We start from the raw sequence: 17,782 nt of genomic DNA, 5'->3' as shown, positions 1-17,782 counted from the left end.
TTAAACCAAAAGATTGTGAAGGAACAGTTTACACCTATCACAGTTACATAATGTGTCTCCATTAAACAAAAGATATTCCCTGAGCATATGGAGCTGGGTAACGTACCTTCATGGTTAAAGCTACTGCTAAATTGGCTTCCGAGTGTGACACCCAGTGTGCTTCAAAGATAAAACCTACTGCAAAGTAATTTACATTGTACATGTTGAACATATCAGCATGTCATACTCATGGTGATGCAGCTGTGACCTGAAACCAATAACCTCAGTTATCATTTATCCAGTTTTCATCACATTGCAAGGTTGTGAGATTATAGACTGTATGATTTAATTTACATTACTGAGATGTCCAGAATCTGTGAACCATATGTACAACTGGAATATATAACATGGCAAACGCTATGCTTGTGATGAGACATGTCATATAAATAGCTGGAATTCAGCCAACTCCTTTCTCACACAATCGTTCTTTCATTAGGTGCCGTCTGTTGACCAGAAAATTTCACATTCCTTAAGTATGTAACAATATAAGTAACACACATTTCAAATCTGTTTTCTGCTTAGCTGAAGAACATGATCCATAGTTTGATTGAAAAGTAGTTTTTCTGGTAAGGTGCCAGCAATTGAGAACACTAGAATGGCATTTACACCTAAATAATGATTTTAACAAAATAAAAAAAATTGCAGCATCAAGTTGGAAACTCATAAAAATTGCAGCATCAAGTTGGAAACTCATAAACACTACACAATGATCTAAAGAATAAAGAATTTATAAAATATTACACCCAAACGATTTTCTGTGAACAGAAAAAAAAAGATTTCTACTGTGAACAAGTTAAACAAAAAGATTGGACTTAATCATGTTCCAAGAAACAGATATTAATTAAACATGCAGCTCCATGCTAGTAAAAAGATTTTGAACACAAATCCATAAACAGCTAAACGGTACAACTTTCATGCTGGATATGTTTTACCTTCTCCTTTGCAGAAAGCTACTCCGTTCTCATCAAGTTGTAAAGGTTCAACTTTCTGTTTCTTGGACTGATCCTCCATCTTTCTACGAAATTTCAACACATATTCTTCCTTTATACTGCAGTAAGGTAAGGTCAACATACGCTCCAGTAACTGAAGAAAGTGCATGTACTGTTTAAAGCATAAAAGGAAAGACTAATGTTACTTAATGGAAGTCAGACATTTATTAAACTGGACAATTGACAATTAAACACATTATCTTCTGCACAGTCCAGCACTTAACATGTCATAAGTTTGTCCCAGCAATTTTAAAATTTGAAGTGGGTTGTGAATAGATTCTGCTTGGTTTGGGAGAATAATTGCAAATGAATGATTGAACAATTTACATTAATACCTGGTTGGACCCATTCTCTAGTAGAAGAATAATGAAGCATTCACTAGGCAAGCTTTGATTGCCCACCATGGTTGGAATAAAACTGTTTCGTAGTTGAAAAACATCTCCTTCCATTGAGAGTTGAAAATCTCGTCTTAAATTGCATGGGAAGTAAATAAAAATTGGTCGTTTGGCACCAGCTATTGTACATCAACAACCCACTTGATAGCAATGTAATGGATCCCTGAACCAACAATTAGAGGGATAGTAATAGAATTGGGATTCTTACTGCATTGTGCACTGGATTTAAAATGTCTTATGGGCCGTTCTCAAGAGTAAAATCTTAATGCTTAGAAAATATTTCCACTACTTAAGCAAGTCCTTCCAAGAATAGTTCAGTCTGTGGACAAATCTAAAGATATTGTACATGTTTGAATTCACCAATGGCAAAGTTTCCCAAAAAAACATATAAGATCTGCTGTTACCATCAAATTATTGATATATATATATTTAATATAATAGAAAGAAACAGCATTGAAACAGACCCTTTGGTCCACAAAGTCCATGTCCTATTAAACCGATTCACAATATTTCTTTGCTTTCCCTGTTATATAATTATATTTTAAAGTAAGAGAGGTAAAGTACAATGAATGTAATTTGGTCAGGTAAGACCTTTGTAACAAAAACAATTCAAGCTTTAACATTGTCATTCATCAATAATTAAAATATTGGCAATTTTACAATCTAATAAATTCTGTGTCTATAGCTATCCAACAGAAAGAAGGAACACAAACACATGCAAACCATATAATCAACTACACAGCAATAAACATGTATTTATTTTATAAAAAGCGGCCAGTTCGTCGAGTTCAACACTCCACTAGCAAACCCCTGAATGGTTGTAATGTGACAGCAAAGGAATGAAAAAGACTATGCTTAATTCTTTATTCAACATTTTGTATATCAAGTGTAAAATGGAATTAATCTAATTACAGGCCACAGTTCTATTTATGTGGCACTTTTTACATACTTGATTAACCAGTATACATGTATCTTGTAGACAGACACAAAAAGATGCAGTAACTCAGTGGGACGGGAGAGAAGGAATAGGAGATGTTTTCTTCAGACTCATGTATCTTGTAATGGCAAAGAACTGTGTGTAAACATTCCATTCAAGTATTGACAAATGTTACTCTTTCACTACAGTGAAATCTTTATATAAAAGCAGATTATTATTTCACAAAAAGCTGTCTTCAGATTCTAGGTTTGATTTGTCTCTGAAAGGACTCAGAATATTTGAAGAGCCTTTGCCATTATATAATTTAATTTTAGTTCCATTTAGTTCCTGTAAGTTTTGATGAGGCAAGTTGGAAATGCAACATTTATGAAATAAACACATTGCAACCAATTCATAATTTATCTTAAACTTATTGCACAATTTGATTTATTCAAAGGAAAATAAGTACATATATCATCCAAAAATCGATGATCACAGCAGTTTAACCTAATAATTTTTTTGAATAACAGTCTTTACTTGAATTTAAGTTATAACACTATTTTAAATGATACCACGCATAAATGAGTCAATACATTTTGTGAATGGCTATGCCAATAATCTCTTTTAATGTAAGTTGAAGGATGCGTGAAAGCATCAGTCTGCATACAAGTATGAATTTAGGGTTCTTCTCAAGAATATATTTCTAACCATTATTTTACCCTACATACAGTGCCCTCCATAATGTTAGGGACAAAGACCCATCATTTATTTATTTGCCTCTGTACTCCACAATTTGAGATTTGTAATAGAAAGAATCACGTGGTTAAAGTGCACATTGTCAGAGTTTAATAAAGGCCATTATTATACATTGTGGTTTCACCATGTATAAATTACAGCAGTGTTTATACATAGTCCGCCCATTTCAGGGCACCATAATGTTTGGGACACCAATGTCATGTAAATGAAAGTAGTCATGTTTAGTATTTTGTTGCATATCCTTTGCTTGCATTGACTGCTTGAAGTCTGCGATTCATGGACATCACCAGTTGCTGGGTGTCTTCTCTGGTGATGCTCTGCCAGGCCTGTTTTTCAGCCATCTTTAACTTATGCTTGTTTTGGGGGATAGCCCCCTTCAGTTTTCTCTTCAGCATGTAAAAGGCATGCTCAATTGGGTTTAGATCAGGTGATTGACTTGGCCACTTAAGAATTGACCATTTTTTAGCTTTGAAAAACTCCTTTGTTGCTTTAGCAGTATGTTTGGGATCATTGCCCTGCTGTAGAACGAACCGTCAGCCAATGCGTTTTGAGGCATTTGTTTCAACTTGAGCAGATAGGATGTGTCTATACACTTCAGAATACATTATGCTACTACCATCAGCAATTGTATCATCAATGAAGATAGGTGAGCCAGTATCTTCAGCAGCCATACATGCCCAGGCCATAACACCCCCACCACCGTGTTTCACAGATGAGGTGGTATGCTTTGGATCTTGGGCAGTTCCTTCTCTCCTCCATACTTTGCTTGCCATCACTCTGATATAAGTTAATCTTCGTCTCATCTGTCCACAAGAACTTTTTTCAGATCTGTGGTTGCTTTTAAGTAGTTCTTGGCAAACTGTAACCTGGCCATCCTATTTTTGCGGCTAATTAGTAAGCTCACCAGTGCTCTCTTTCTTCTTAATGATGTTCCAAACAGTTGATTTTGGTAAGCCTGTTTGGCTAATGTCTCCAACTCTTGTTTCTCAGTCTCATAATGGCTTATTTGACTTTCATTGGCACAACTTTGGTCCTCATGTTGATAAACAGCAATCAAAGTTTCCAAAAGTGATGGAAATACTAGGTGCTGAGAGCTCTCTTATACCTGCATTAAGGAGGCAATTAAACGCACCTGAGCAATTACAAAAGCATGTGAAGCCATGTGTCCCAAACATTATGGTGCCCTGAAATGGGGAGACTATGTATAAACACAGCTGCAATTTCTACATGGTGAAACCAAAATGTTTGAAAATACCCTTTAATAAAATCTGACAATGTGCATTTTAACCACATGGGATTTTTTTCTATTACAAATCACAAATTGTGGAGTACAGAGGCAAATAAATAAAGATGGGTCTTTGTCCCAAACATTATGGAGGACACTGGAAGTAACTTAACATTTTAAATAAAGAATCTGTCAAAAAGTCTGAAATGTTGTATTAACTGATATGCTAACTTCTTGCTTTAGTTGTGGCTTATTCTGTCTCATTTGGAATCAAGGTTCACTCTTCTAAATTTGTAATTTTGTTAGCCTTTGTATCTCCAAACACTTTGCTGTCCTCCACTTCCACAGGTGCAAACTTGAGCAGAATTCAGCTGAGCCTACCTGGCTTTGTTTACACATTTGACTACAGTGCACTGGATTTTAAGCTCCCAGACTTGCACTACAAATGCTGCTACATCCACTTTCAACTTACTCTTTCTTTTCCTTCTACTCTTTATTTCTTCCTAGGTTATCGAAACATTCCATCCCTATATATTTGAATCACTGCCACCAAACCAATACACTTCTTTCCTTATTCTTGTTTAAAACCCAAACTAAATGGTAATCTAGATTTCTCAACACATTTTTGGATTTGTACTAAAAAGGACACAAAGTGCTGGGGTAACTCGGGAGGGTCTTGAGAACACGGACTGTTGACGTTTCAGATCAGGACCTTTCTTCAGATATTTACTTCTTGTCAACAGCTTATTTATCAGATCTCTGCGAAAAAACTTTAGTTTTTCTTTAGACTGAATTGTTCTACATCTACATCATATATCACACAATAGAGTATACCTGTCCCCAAAGTTACATCCCTGTGATGTGTCAGTAATTCTATGTTTAGCAGCACTCCAAATTTAATTTGGAGTCATAATTCTTATCCTGATTATTTATCATGAAGGGGATCTGCTGAATTTAATCAGTGGTTATTGGAGGAATAGAATATCTATGTAATTCACCATGCCAGATGAGGAAGCAGTGATTTAGATGGATTAACTACTATAGGTATAGAAAAAACTAAAAAGCTTATGAAAATGGAATGTGGAATACAGTAGGGAAGACCAATTTCAACTCAACGAGGCTCCACCTCAAACAAAAAAGGATAATGCAACAGATTGGAGCTTCGTTTACATCAAGTTTTAAAGTGAATCTAAATAATCTTATAAAAACAGATTAAAAAAAGAGAAATCTGAATAATTAAATTAAATCAACAGAGTACTGTGATTTGTTCCGAGTGAATTTTCGACATCATCCACTAAGAAAATTAACCAGGAGCAATCATTAAAAGTTAACACTTTCACACAGATAGAGTTCCCGAGAAGATTAATGTGCTATGTCACCACATTTTATAAATACACAATATTTCTTAGTATTTAAGAGAAATTATGCAAAAGTCTGGCTCGTATTCTGTTGTGAAGTTGTCAATTATGGACGGGCTCAATGAGGATAACTTTGTTTTGTTTTAACTACCCAAACTCGATCATTGCCTACACTTTGGAATCTGAAGCTTTGAATATTTTTAGTTTTTAGCTGGAGGCAAAAGTGTTGTTTCAAGGTCTGATTCTAACAAAAGTTCAAGCAAATCTTCCAGTAAAGTTCACTGCAAAGTAAGAGAATTGTGGTTTTATGTAACAATGCCGAAACTCACTTTATTAGTTATATTGCTCTAAAATGCAGCCCTTGAAAAAGAAACTAAATAACCTCATTAAACCTTTGTGAATTAGATTATAGTAGGCATACAAGTCCTTAAATGTTTCAAGTAAACATTTGAAATGCTATGGATTGCTTCATCAGCTGTTAGCAATTAGGGATAACAGAAAGCTCAAGGCATGCACATAAATTCTGTAAATTTGTCTACACGACATGGTTAGAAATCCTCCCAGGTTGTCTAAAGTGGATACATTCCATTTACTTTACTCAAACTGCTCACCTAAAACATAATTGATACTGGTTTGCAAGTTAACACCCTATCACACTTACAAAATTTGCACTTATTGCAAGCTCTAGTGCCAACCTTAAAAAATCTTTAGTTAAAAAAAATTCTGCTTAATGCTGGCAACACGTAAAATATTGTTACTTACATCATAGTCAGAAATTTGTTCAACCAACATCTCCGCCACTTCTTCCTTTGTCAACCATCTGCTTCCAACTACGTTTCTACATGTAGGGAATAAAATGAAGTAACTCTGAAATCTGAAACCAATCTTGTTCAGGTTTGCTGTTACATTTCTCTATATATGAACATTGATATTAGTGAGTTGTTACATGATGATACTGCAAGATTTTAATCAGAAGGAATTACTCCAGTTCCACTGTTGATGAAAAGAAAATCATACATAGCTTGGTCTACTTAATGAAATGAGATAAACACAAAGCACTGCAAGCGCTCAGCAAAACAAGTGACATCCGAGGAGAGTGAAGCAGTTAATATTTCAGACTAATCACCAGTACTGGGAATTGTTACAGATAAAACGTGATCCAGGTTGCAGAAAAATGTTGAGGATGTAAGCTAGTGGGAAGCAGATTACAAAAAGGCAGGAGAGGTTAAACAGGTGAAAAGAGTGGGTGAAAGAGAACACAATCCTGGAGGAGATGCAAAATGTAGATTAATTATTTGAAATTACCAAAGTGAAAACTGAAAAAAAGAGAATTATTTAATACTGCCAAATCCAATGTTGAAAAATATGTACTATGCCTTGCAGTGAACTATGATTTAACTAAGTGTATACAATAACTTAAAAGGTAACTGAATTTTTAATTGCCTTTAATACATAATTGGTTAAAAATATACAACTTTAGTTATTGTTTGCTTTTGTAGCGTTGGTTAAGTCAGACCTCCATGGAGGTAAATAGATAGTGAGGCACATAACAATCTTGCAGATTTCAGCACAAAAAATTTTCAAACAAGTGAAACTAATTTGCAAATGTTGAGCAGCTTTGGATTGCCTACATTTCTTTTGTTACTTCTGAACACATAATTTTTATTGTAATTCCCATTTCCAGGAAAACAGCAGATGGCATTGTTGTGCAGTATAGAATCAATGTTGCAGCAAATTAAATTACAACATCAGCGTCAATGATTCATTACAAGGCACAGCAGGCAAGACATTCGCCTGGATGGGATAAATAACAATAGAACCCTAACATTCATGGGAGGATGGGTACTTAGAAGTATGGTCAATTTCTCAGCAAACCTTTCTTTAACAGGCATCTTCAATTAAATGAAACACAAAAATCCACTGTTTGATTATAAACTGATAAAACACTGCATTACAAACCAGATGTAGAAAGGTTTATATAAATTGTTTTACAAGAAAATCATGAATCTGTTAAAATGGTGATTTAAAGCTTCCCAAATATAAAATAATGCAGATGCTAAAAATGTGAAATAAAAGTTATAAAAAGTAGAAAGCAGGTCAGGCAGCATGTGAGAAGAGAAAAAAACCCAGAATTAATGTGTTAATGAGTTAACAATTATATAGTTTCTGGAGAAAATCAAATTTGAAACTACAAAACTGCTGACATATGGTAGGACGAAGTCTTCACAGTTGCAAGGAAGAGTGCTTAAACAAATACTCTGAATTATCAGGATTGGCAAAAATCCAAAAGGTTGTTTGAAAGTTACTGTAGTGATAAATATTTTTGTCCCTTAACAGCTATACGTGTAGGTGACTAACTAGCCCTAACTTACAAAAGGAGTCTGTACAAAGCAATTTAACAAATCTGGAGCCAATCTATCAGGGCAATAAATGTTCACGAAGATGCATCTAAACTTTCTCATGCAGCAAATCTATATTAAAAGACTAAGCAACCAGAAAGGTAAAGGCTATGTGCTAGAAGATTAGAATATTTACAAAAATGCATAATTCAGTTCTTGCACAAGGGTAACAGCACCGATTGAGGAAATGGGCAGGTAACCAGCAACATAATGTGAAGAATAGGATTATTTGCTGATATTTGCTACGTGGTGCAAAATAATTAGAAGAGGATTTAGGTGTGAATTAAAAGCCGCACCAATCACGAAACTTAAGACCCTTTCCTTCGTGAACCAGAGAAAGCAGTGAACTTTTTCCAATACAAAACTATTCCAGAATAGTTGAAAAGTCGAACTGGTTATTTTAATACAAGCTGATGAAAATCTATGGAAAATTATTCAAATTAAAGGGATGATTTGATCTGACATAATTAATGGCTATAAATCAGTAAAGCTTAAATTCCATTAAGCATCATTAAGCATATGTTTCTCATAATGTCTTAGCCACCACATTATATTGTCATAAAAACAGTAGACGTTTCAGTTCTCAAGATGTACTTGCAGCCAAATAATTGCTATTCTAGTGGATGCCTGTTAATGAGAATACTGGATTGCAAAGTTTACTTATTGTTTTATATTATGGGACCCAGCTGTAGGGCTTGTTTCTGAAGGGACAGAATTCAAAGCAGAGAATTCTGCTGAATCTGTATCAAAGTTCGAGCAACTTTATTACCTATGTAAAGAAGAGAGTATAAAAATAGATTTGCAAGGATGATATTAAAACTGCAAAGATATAATCACTAGAGTACGATAACATAAATTTTTTTTTTTTTCCCCATTTGAAGAATATGGTCTAAGAACATGATCTAAGTGAGGTCTTTAACATTAAAAAATAACGAGTAAAGTTTCAATTCATGGGAAGATCGAAATTAGAAGCTGCCAATATAAGATAGCCATTGAGAAAACAAACAAGAAATTCACGAGCAAAAAAGTTCTAAACCTAAAGAATGGTGAAAATGGAGAGTTTTCTATCACAATAAATGGTTGGAATCAAATAACAAAGACATTATTAAGAGAAAGCTCATAAAAAATTAAAGCAAGATATGTTTAATCGTAAAGAGTGTGAAAAAAGAACAGGGAACTTGGGGTTTATGTGCAAAAATCTTAAAAGGTTGCAGAAAAGTAGTATATGGGGACCATAGAAAATAGACAATAGGTGCAGGAGTAGGCCATTCGGCCCTTCGAGCCAGCACCGCCATTCAATGTGATCATGGCTGATCATCCCCAATCAGTACCCCGTTCCTGCCTTCTCCCCATATCCCCTGACTCCGCTATTTTTAAGAGCCCCATCTAGCTCTCTCTTGAAAGTATCCAGAGAACCGGCCTCCACCGCCCTCTGAGGCAGAGAATTCCACAGACTCACAACTCTCTGTGAGAAAAAGTGTTTCCTCGTATCCGTTCTAAATGGCTTACCCCTTATTCTTAAACTGTGGCCCCTGGTTCTGGACTCCCCCAACATCACAAGGACATTTCCTTGGTAGTAGTTTCCTGGTGTTCAAGGTGAAACTGCACCCAGTGGTAATTTGGAACAATTTAACCTCAATTTGCATAAGAACCAGAAACCTAAGGGGAACTTAAGCAATATGAAAATGGTCCAGTGATTTGGTAAGATCAGGAAAACATTACTAGAAAAGGTGAGAGTACATTAATAATGATCTCCAAAAGAGAATTGTGTACCTAAATACCTAAAAAAAAGCTTTAACTTTAGGTAAACAGGACTGGTGGGAAAGAGTAAACACACAAACATTTCTACCAAATAAATGCTACAAATGACCTTCTAAGTAGAATATTTATTATTTAACTTGATCATACACTATGCAATTGTTAATTGTAAAAACAACCTAATAATTCACACCCACTGGAAATAGGATGTTTGTGCAACCAAATATAGATCATTTTCTTTTGTTGATAAATTGCACGTCCTTGACATCTCATATTGGATTCAAACTTGGTTGACAAGTTGATAACAAATCATATTACTTTACATCTGTTGGAATTATCCAATTAACATATGAAAACAAATTTATCAAGTAAAGTTTTATTTCAGTGCTCATCATCATATCTCCTGGAAGAGAAAAAGCAATGAAAAAATGTTCTGTGAGAAAAGGAACTAGTAAACCAACCAAAACAAAGACACAGAGTGCTGGAGTAACTCAGTAGGTCAGGCAGCACCTCTAGCGAACATGGACATGCGACATTTTGGGTTAGGAGAGGGGAAGGGTCTCGACCCAAATCGCTACTCATTCCTTTTCTCCAGAGATGCTGCCTGTCCCGCTAAGTTACTCCAGATTATTGTGTCGATCTTCATTTTGGGTTAAGACCCTTGTTCAGATGTGAAGTGGGGGCAGGACGAAGCTAGGCAAGTGATAGGTGGATACAGGTGAGGGGGGAAGTTGATACGTAGATGGTTGGACAAAGGCCAGACATGAAGATACAAATAGAATGAGACAAGGATGGAAGTGTGAATTGTGAAGCCAGAGGAAGTAATATACGTGGAAGTGGACAGGGAGAGAGGGAAGGGGAGAAATGGGTGGGAATCCAAGTGGGCCACAGGGAAGGGGGTGAGGGGGGAACGAAGAAAAGCGAGTGGGTTGTTAGAAGGTTAGTTACCCAAAATTGAAGAATTCAATGTTCATACTGATGCTCCCAGGAGGCCGCGGCCCTTAAGAAGTTGAGCAGCGGGTCCCTGCAGCTGGACTCAGGGCGGTCGAGGACGGGTGGTCAATGATGAGGACAGGCTCTGGCTGTTGAGACCGGGCGCTTGGGGTTGGGATCGAGGAGGACACCGGCAGTCAAGGAAGGGCCAGAGGAGGGTGCTGGAGGTCGGACAGGACTGCAGTGGGTGCTGGAGGTCGGAAGAGGCCGCGATGGGTACCGGAGGTCAGATGGGGCCATGGCTTTGTGCCGGAGGCGCTGTCGGTAACAAAGGGGGACAATTGGGAACAAAATGGAATACTTTGTAACTTTGTCAGCGCCCTATATGCGCTGACTCTTTGTAGGTACTTGTGCATGTAAAACAAAGAATCTCACTGTAACATGTCATGTAACATAATTAATTCCTCCAGCAGGGCTTTGTGTTCCGTGCCACCTAGTCTGTGTTTGGTCTTGCAGCTGTAAAGGTGGCCACTTTGCGAACATCAATGTCTCCAAACATCGTGTCTCCAAACCAACTAAACATTGAGGGTAGCAACAGGCATGGTCATAAAACTGACAATTGGCACTGTGCTACATCGATGAAATATTATATTTATCTCCAGGGCATGTCCAAAGGTTTGAATATTGTCTATATCCTTCTGGGACAGGACTATTGAAGTTAAACCAAACTTCCAACAGCCCTTTCCAAATTGACTTTGTCAAATTGCAGTTAACTACCAGCAATTTAGCATGCCTTGTTTTCATTTTATTTGGTCATTTCTCATAAAAAGGATTTGGTGCTTGTGAGTGGGATGAGAATAAAAAGTCATTTTAAATGTTGGATACTGATCTAATGGATGACAGGGCGGTAGCAGTTAAGATGCCAGTGAACTAGCTTTGATTTTGTTATCCTCAAAGCCTGCAAATGATCACTCTCCTGTCAGCTTATGTTGAGGAGTTGCTGTTTTAGATGTTTGCCATAAGCACTGGGTGGCTGAATGTTGCTTTTTGTCTGAACAGTGAAAAATGCATCAGGCAGCAAAAATACATGGACTGATAGGAGATCACAATCAAAACATTTAAATCAGAAGAACCACCAATGCAGCTCGATTAGACTTTGGTTAGACCGCATTTGGCATATTATGTGCAGTTCTGGTCACCTCATTACAGGAAGATTGTGGAAGCTTTGGAGAGGGCACAGAGGTGGTTTACTTCTTCTTCTTCTTGCGAATGGCGTGCACAGCCTAAAGTTGTAGGACAACTTGTTCTATTTGATCTTATTTGATTGTGCACACCAGGTTGATTGCATTCGTCGAAACGTGAAGGTTGCAATCTCCCACCCCAGAGTTGGTTTACCATAATGCTGAAACAAAGAACTGCAGATGTTGGTTTATACCAAAGATAGACAAAGTGCTGGAGTAACTCAGTGGGTCAGGCAGCATTTCTGGAGAAAAAGGATGGGTGACGTTTTGGGTTGGGATCCTTCTTCAGACTGAAAGTAGGGGGTTGGGGGGAGGGAAAGGGGAGATGAAGAGCTGGAGGTGAGAAAAGGCCAGGACCAATCAGGGGCAGACACAATTGACCTCAATGCTGCCTGGATTAGAGGGTTTCAGCAACAGGGATAGGTTGGATAGACTTGCATTGTTTTTTTCTGGAATGTGAGGAGGTTGAGGGGAGACTTGATAGAAGTATATAAAATGATGAGAGGCATAGATAGGGTAGATAGTCAGAACATTTCTACCCGAGATTGAAATATCTGACACTAGAAGGCAGAGCTATAAAGTGGTAGGGGGAAAGTTTAATGGAGTTGTGCCGGGCAAGTTCGTTTATTTACACAGAGGGTGGTGGGAGCCTGGAACGCATTGCTAAGGGCAGTGGTGGAGGCAGATATGATAGAGGCGTTTAAGAGGCTTTTGGATAGGCACATAGAAATGCAGGGATTGGAGGAATGTGAAACATGTTCAGGCAGAAGAGATCAATTCAGTTATATTTCATGTTTGGCAAACACAGTGGGCTGAATGGCCCGTTCTTGTGTTGTACTGTTCTGTGTTCTATGTTCTAATACAGGGTAGATTGTAAATTGCATCTTATGCTACAGCATAAATTTTATTGCAAATGAATAAATTATTAATCTACTTTTTTGTATTTTCAATGGTTGGGCTTTATTTCACTAATTCCACCTTTGGTGATACTGGAATAAAACAAATGACAGACACCTTTACTGCCTGAATTAGGGGTATTAACTACAAGGAGAAATTGGATGGCTTTCTCTAGAGTGCCAGGGGTTGAAGGGAGACCCGAGAGAAGTATATAAAATTATGAGAGGCATAGATAGTCAAACGGGCCCATCAGCGACTGCACTTCCTGAGGAAACTCAAACAGGCCTCACTCCCCACCAACATCCTCAGGACTTTTTACAGGAGCACAGTGGAGTCTGTACTCACGTACTGCATGAACACGTGGTACTCCAACTGTAACTGCTCAGACAGGAAGGCTCTGCAGAGGGTAGTGAGGGGAGCAGAGAGGATCATTGGCGTCTCCCTACCCTCGGTACAAGAACTGTTCCAGAGCCGCTGTCTGAAAAAGGCTCTGAGAATAGCTAAGGACAAACTGCACCCCCTCCACACACACCTGGATCTCCTGCCATCAGGCAAGAAATACCGTAGCATCAAAGCCCGGACTACCAGACTGCTAAACAGCTTCCTGCCACAGGCTGTGAGGCTGCTAAACAGTCACTCCACCTGATTCTGCGGCTTTGCACTGACATTTTAATAACTCTGGCACTGGCCACTCAAATCAGCTGCCCTGGACATTTTAATGACTGTTTTTACTGTATTTTAATGGTGCTGTTTATCATTCTCCCCAGGGTGGAAAGGTCAAAAACTAAAGGCCAGAAATGTTAAAGACCAGTGGGCAAAGTTTAAAGGAGGTGCACGGGGCAAGTTTTCTTACACAGAAGATAGTGGGTTCTTGGAACCTGATGCCAGGGGTGGTGGAGGCATACAATAGTGACGTTTGAGAGGCTTTTAGAAAGGCACATGCATATGCAGGGAATTGTGGGATATGAATCATGTAAGGCAGATGAGATTAGATTATTTTGGCATCATGTTCGGCACAGACATTGTGCGCCGAAGGGCCTGTTCCTGTGCTGTATTGTGTGCTGTAAAGCTGGTTCAGGTCACAAGGATGTACGACTGTTGGAACCCAAATTATAGCCATCATCCAAACAACTATGGCAAAATACAAGTTTTAAATTGCATTAATTGTTGATAAAGATAATTTGCATAATCAAACAACTAAAGCAGACCAATGAGCAGCTTAACGGAACACTTTTATTCCCTTCTAGTAAAAACTAATTCTTTACGTATGCAATTTGCATTTAATAATGGGTGCAGTTTTATTCCTCAGTTTCTCCTCAAATTATCATTGCATGTGGCCAAACTCAAAATTTGCCACAAGTCTTCACAAATAGTGATTTCAAAGTAATAACAAGTTCACGTTAAAAATATTTTCTCAATTTAATTACTAAAATGATTTAAAAAATACTGCAATCAGATTTATCAACAAGAAGCATTTGGAAAAAGAAATAGCTGATCTGCTTCCGAGTAACAAGATTTTAAATGGTTGGAAATTGGTTAAATAAAATATATAAAAACAATTTTCAAGCTAGCCATTTCTAGCTTAACTTCTGGATTTCTTCAAACTGGTATCACCAGTAATGATTTATTCCTCCCTGATTGTGGCCAGGTCTTTCTTCTGGCACAGTGTTTTTAAAACCACGCAAGTTGTTGGTCATAAACCAGTGTGGATTGAGAGTTGATTAATGGGTTCTCCCCAGATTGACTGGCTGTGACTCATGTTGTACTAAGGGATTGGTGCCCGTGCCCCAATTAATTATAATCAGTATCAATGGCTGATGGGACCAAATGAGGAGGAATTTCTTTAGCCAGAGGGTGTTGAAATCTGTGGGATTCATTGCCACATCTGGCTGTGGAGGCCAAGTCATTCGGTATTTTTAAAGCAAAGTTTGAAATTGAGGGGATCTTATTGAAACATATAAGATTAAGGGATTAGACACGCTAAAGGCAGGAAACATGTTCCCGATGTTGGGGGAGTCCAGAACCAGGGGCCACAGTTTAAGAATAAGGGGTAGGCCATTTAGAACGGAGATGAGGAAAAACTTTTTCACCCAGAGAGTTGTGAATCTATGGAATTCTCTGCCTCAGAAGGCAGTGGAGGCCAATTCTCTGGATGCTTTCAAGAGAGAATTAGATAGAGCTCTTAAAGATAGCGGAGTCAGAGGATATGGAGAGAAGGCTGGAACGGGGTATTGAATGTGGATGATCAGCCATGATCACATTGAATGGCTGGCTGGCTCGAAGGGCCGAATGGCCTACTCCTGCACCTATTGTCTATTATCTATTGATAGGTTCTTTATTAGTAAGGGCGTCAAAGGTTAAAGATTTAGAAGGAAAAATAAATCGGCCATGATCAAATGGTGGAGCTGACCAGATGGGCCAAATGACCTAATTCTGCTCCTATGTTTTATGACGTTTGATGATGACATTGGGAATGAGAGGAGTGATGAGGATGCAAAAGGGATTATAGATGTGAGTGGGCAACAACAAGGCAGAATGTGAATAAAATTAAATTTTCCACCAGTAGAATCTGATTTTTTTTTTTTATGTCAAAGGTCTGGGGAATGATCTTGTTCAACAGGACCTGCGTGCACAAATCATTGTAAGTTAGCATGGCTGATTAGGAAAGTTGGTCTTTGTTGCAACAGGAGTTGGAATGACAGGTCCATCACAGCTACAGGGATTGAGTAGACCAGGCTTCTGTTCTCTAAAGTTTAGAAGTAAATTAGTATGGGATCTACTGAAATGTACTAAGTTCTTCAGAAGTTTGACAGGGTAGACGTGGGGAGGATATTTTCCTGGCTAATGAGTTTAGAATTAGTGGGGGGGGGGTCTTAAAATAAGGGTAAAGCCATATAGGACAAAATGGAGGAGAAATGTTTAATCTAGTGATTTTTTTTTTGAATTCTCTACCCTGAAGAGCTGTGGAAGCTCACTCATTAATTGCATTCACAATAAATATCTGGATATTGAAGGAATGAAGGGAGTTGGGGGATACACCAGGAAAACGATGTTTCAGATAGAAACCATGCCCTGATCTTATTGGACAGCCAAGGGGGCTTAAGCGTGTGAATGGCTCACTTCTGCCCCTGCTTCTAATGTTCATATTTAATCACAAAATATAGATTTACAAAGGTTTACACTTAAAATTCCATGAACATCATTGTATTTTCAATTATATAAGGGAAATTGCAACAAAAGAAATAGAAAATTCAGCGGCTACTTCAAGCCCTTTTCTGAATCTCTAATTACTTTTATTTCCTCTCCAGAGACTAAAGGCTAAACCAGAGATTGATTATGGTACTTTATATTAGAGTTTGATATCTACTATGTCTATTGACACTGGTATTTCCCTCTCACATTGAAAAGCATTATATCCACCAATGTTATTTGAACTAATCTGTGTGCATAATTTCCACAAATCACTGGTATTAAATTACCACAAAGGGAAATGTAATATAAATTTACCTCTACATTATGTGCTCTTTCACAAGGAACATTATACTCCACTGCAAGCTGGAGGGGTATATGTGCATCATCCTTATCATCCTGCTAACTCTCAGTCAAGTTTCAATTTAAAAAGGGAATATTAAAAGTTTCAAATCTTCAATTGTAAAGCTCAATAAACAATAATCACAAAGGAACAAGCAGGTGAAACATCTGATGAATATATAAGTGATTTAGATAGACTGAAAGATTTATATTTTTCATGGCAAATAGATCCAAATGACAATGTTTATAAAAAAACTATTCTAATACACAGGACTGCACATAATTCATTGCACCATTAAAAAGCTAAAAGAATTTTTTACTTAAAAGTGTTGTAAAACAAAAAGTATATCAAAAATGCTTTCTAGGCTTTTAGATTGCTTGGTCTTTTAAAATTACTATGTTTACTGAATGTTCAATGAACTCGACCACAGTTATCAACAATCTATCAATACAAAATTGCTGCTGAAACCAGACTTCAGTTTAAGATTGTTGAGAAAGGATTTGAATTATATAGGCTCTTTCCCAATCTCAACAATTCTTAAAGGACAGGACAACAAATGTAATATCATAAATATGGACTTAAAAACACAGCAGCCAAATACCAAGAGTTAATTCTTACAGACAACATGGTAATGACAACATTATCTGCTTTAGGCATTAACACAGCATGAATACTATATTTCTTCCCATTATTCTTCAAAATATTGTTTTAGAATCGATTTCCCATTCACTCAAGACAATGCGGCATTCCATCAGTTTACTGGAGTGTCAGCCAACATTTATTTAACATTCCTCTCCAGTTTACATTTACCCATGCAACTTACACTGGCTTGGTATCCAGAGAGAAGAGACCCTTTTCCCTTAGTTTGTCTTCATATATTTGTATATTTAGGAATTGATCATAGGTATCCTGGAAAAGATTAAATGAACATACTTTTATGAATTGCTGAATTTATATTCCAATAAAAAGGTGAAATTCTATTTCACGTGTTTACTAGCAGGCATGAAGTAGCACATTTATACAGCAAGGCATTATACCCGTCAGGAAGTAGAACTGCATGGAGTGGTATTACTTCAAACTTGGGTTTAGTACTTTAAGATCTAAACATTTAAGGATTTAAACAATGTATCAAAATGTAGAATGCACATATGCAAGACAAGAATACACAACAAAGCTTTAAAAAATATTTAGAATCAACACAACAGATACTAATGATGCAAGAATGCGGGAAAATTGCTGTTGCTCAGCACCCAATACATTTGTCTTGCTCAAAATTGCAGGTAGAAATAATGTGATGGAGCTCATTCAAGATGAAGTTTGTGATGGGAAAGGTGTCCCTCAGGA

At 37.3% G+C, this 17,782-nt stretch overlaps 1 protein-coding gene across 1 annotated transcript in view; it reads right to left on the bottom strand.

Annotated features, from left to right (window-relative positions):
- Positions 1–17,782, bottom strand: part of mrps9 (mitochondrial ribosomal protein S9) — a 73,355-nt gene that overhangs the window by 9,588 nt on the left and 45,985 nt on the right. Inside the window, exons 6-8 of the mRNA XM_033022608.1 lie at positions 17,262–17,347; positions 6,441–6,516; positions 972–1,140 (exon numbers count right to left, since the gene is read on the bottom strand). Coding sequence (XP_032878499.1) covers positions 972–1,140; positions 6,441–6,516; positions 17,262–17,347 — 331 coding nt within the window. The remainder of the gene's footprint in view (positions 1–971; positions 1,141–6,440; positions 6,517–17,261; positions 17,348–17,782) is intronic.

This window comes from Amblyraja radiata, chromosome 6 (assembly GCF_010909765.2).
Source record: "Amblyraja radiata isolate CabotCenter1 chromosome 6, sAmbRad1.1.pri, whole genome shotgun sequence".
NCBI lineage: Eukaryota > Metazoa > Chordata > Chondrichthyes > Rajiformes > Rajidae > Amblyraja > Amblyraja radiata.
Note: the sequence above shows the minus strand (reverse complement) of the source record. Positions and strands in the feature narration are given on the sequence as shown.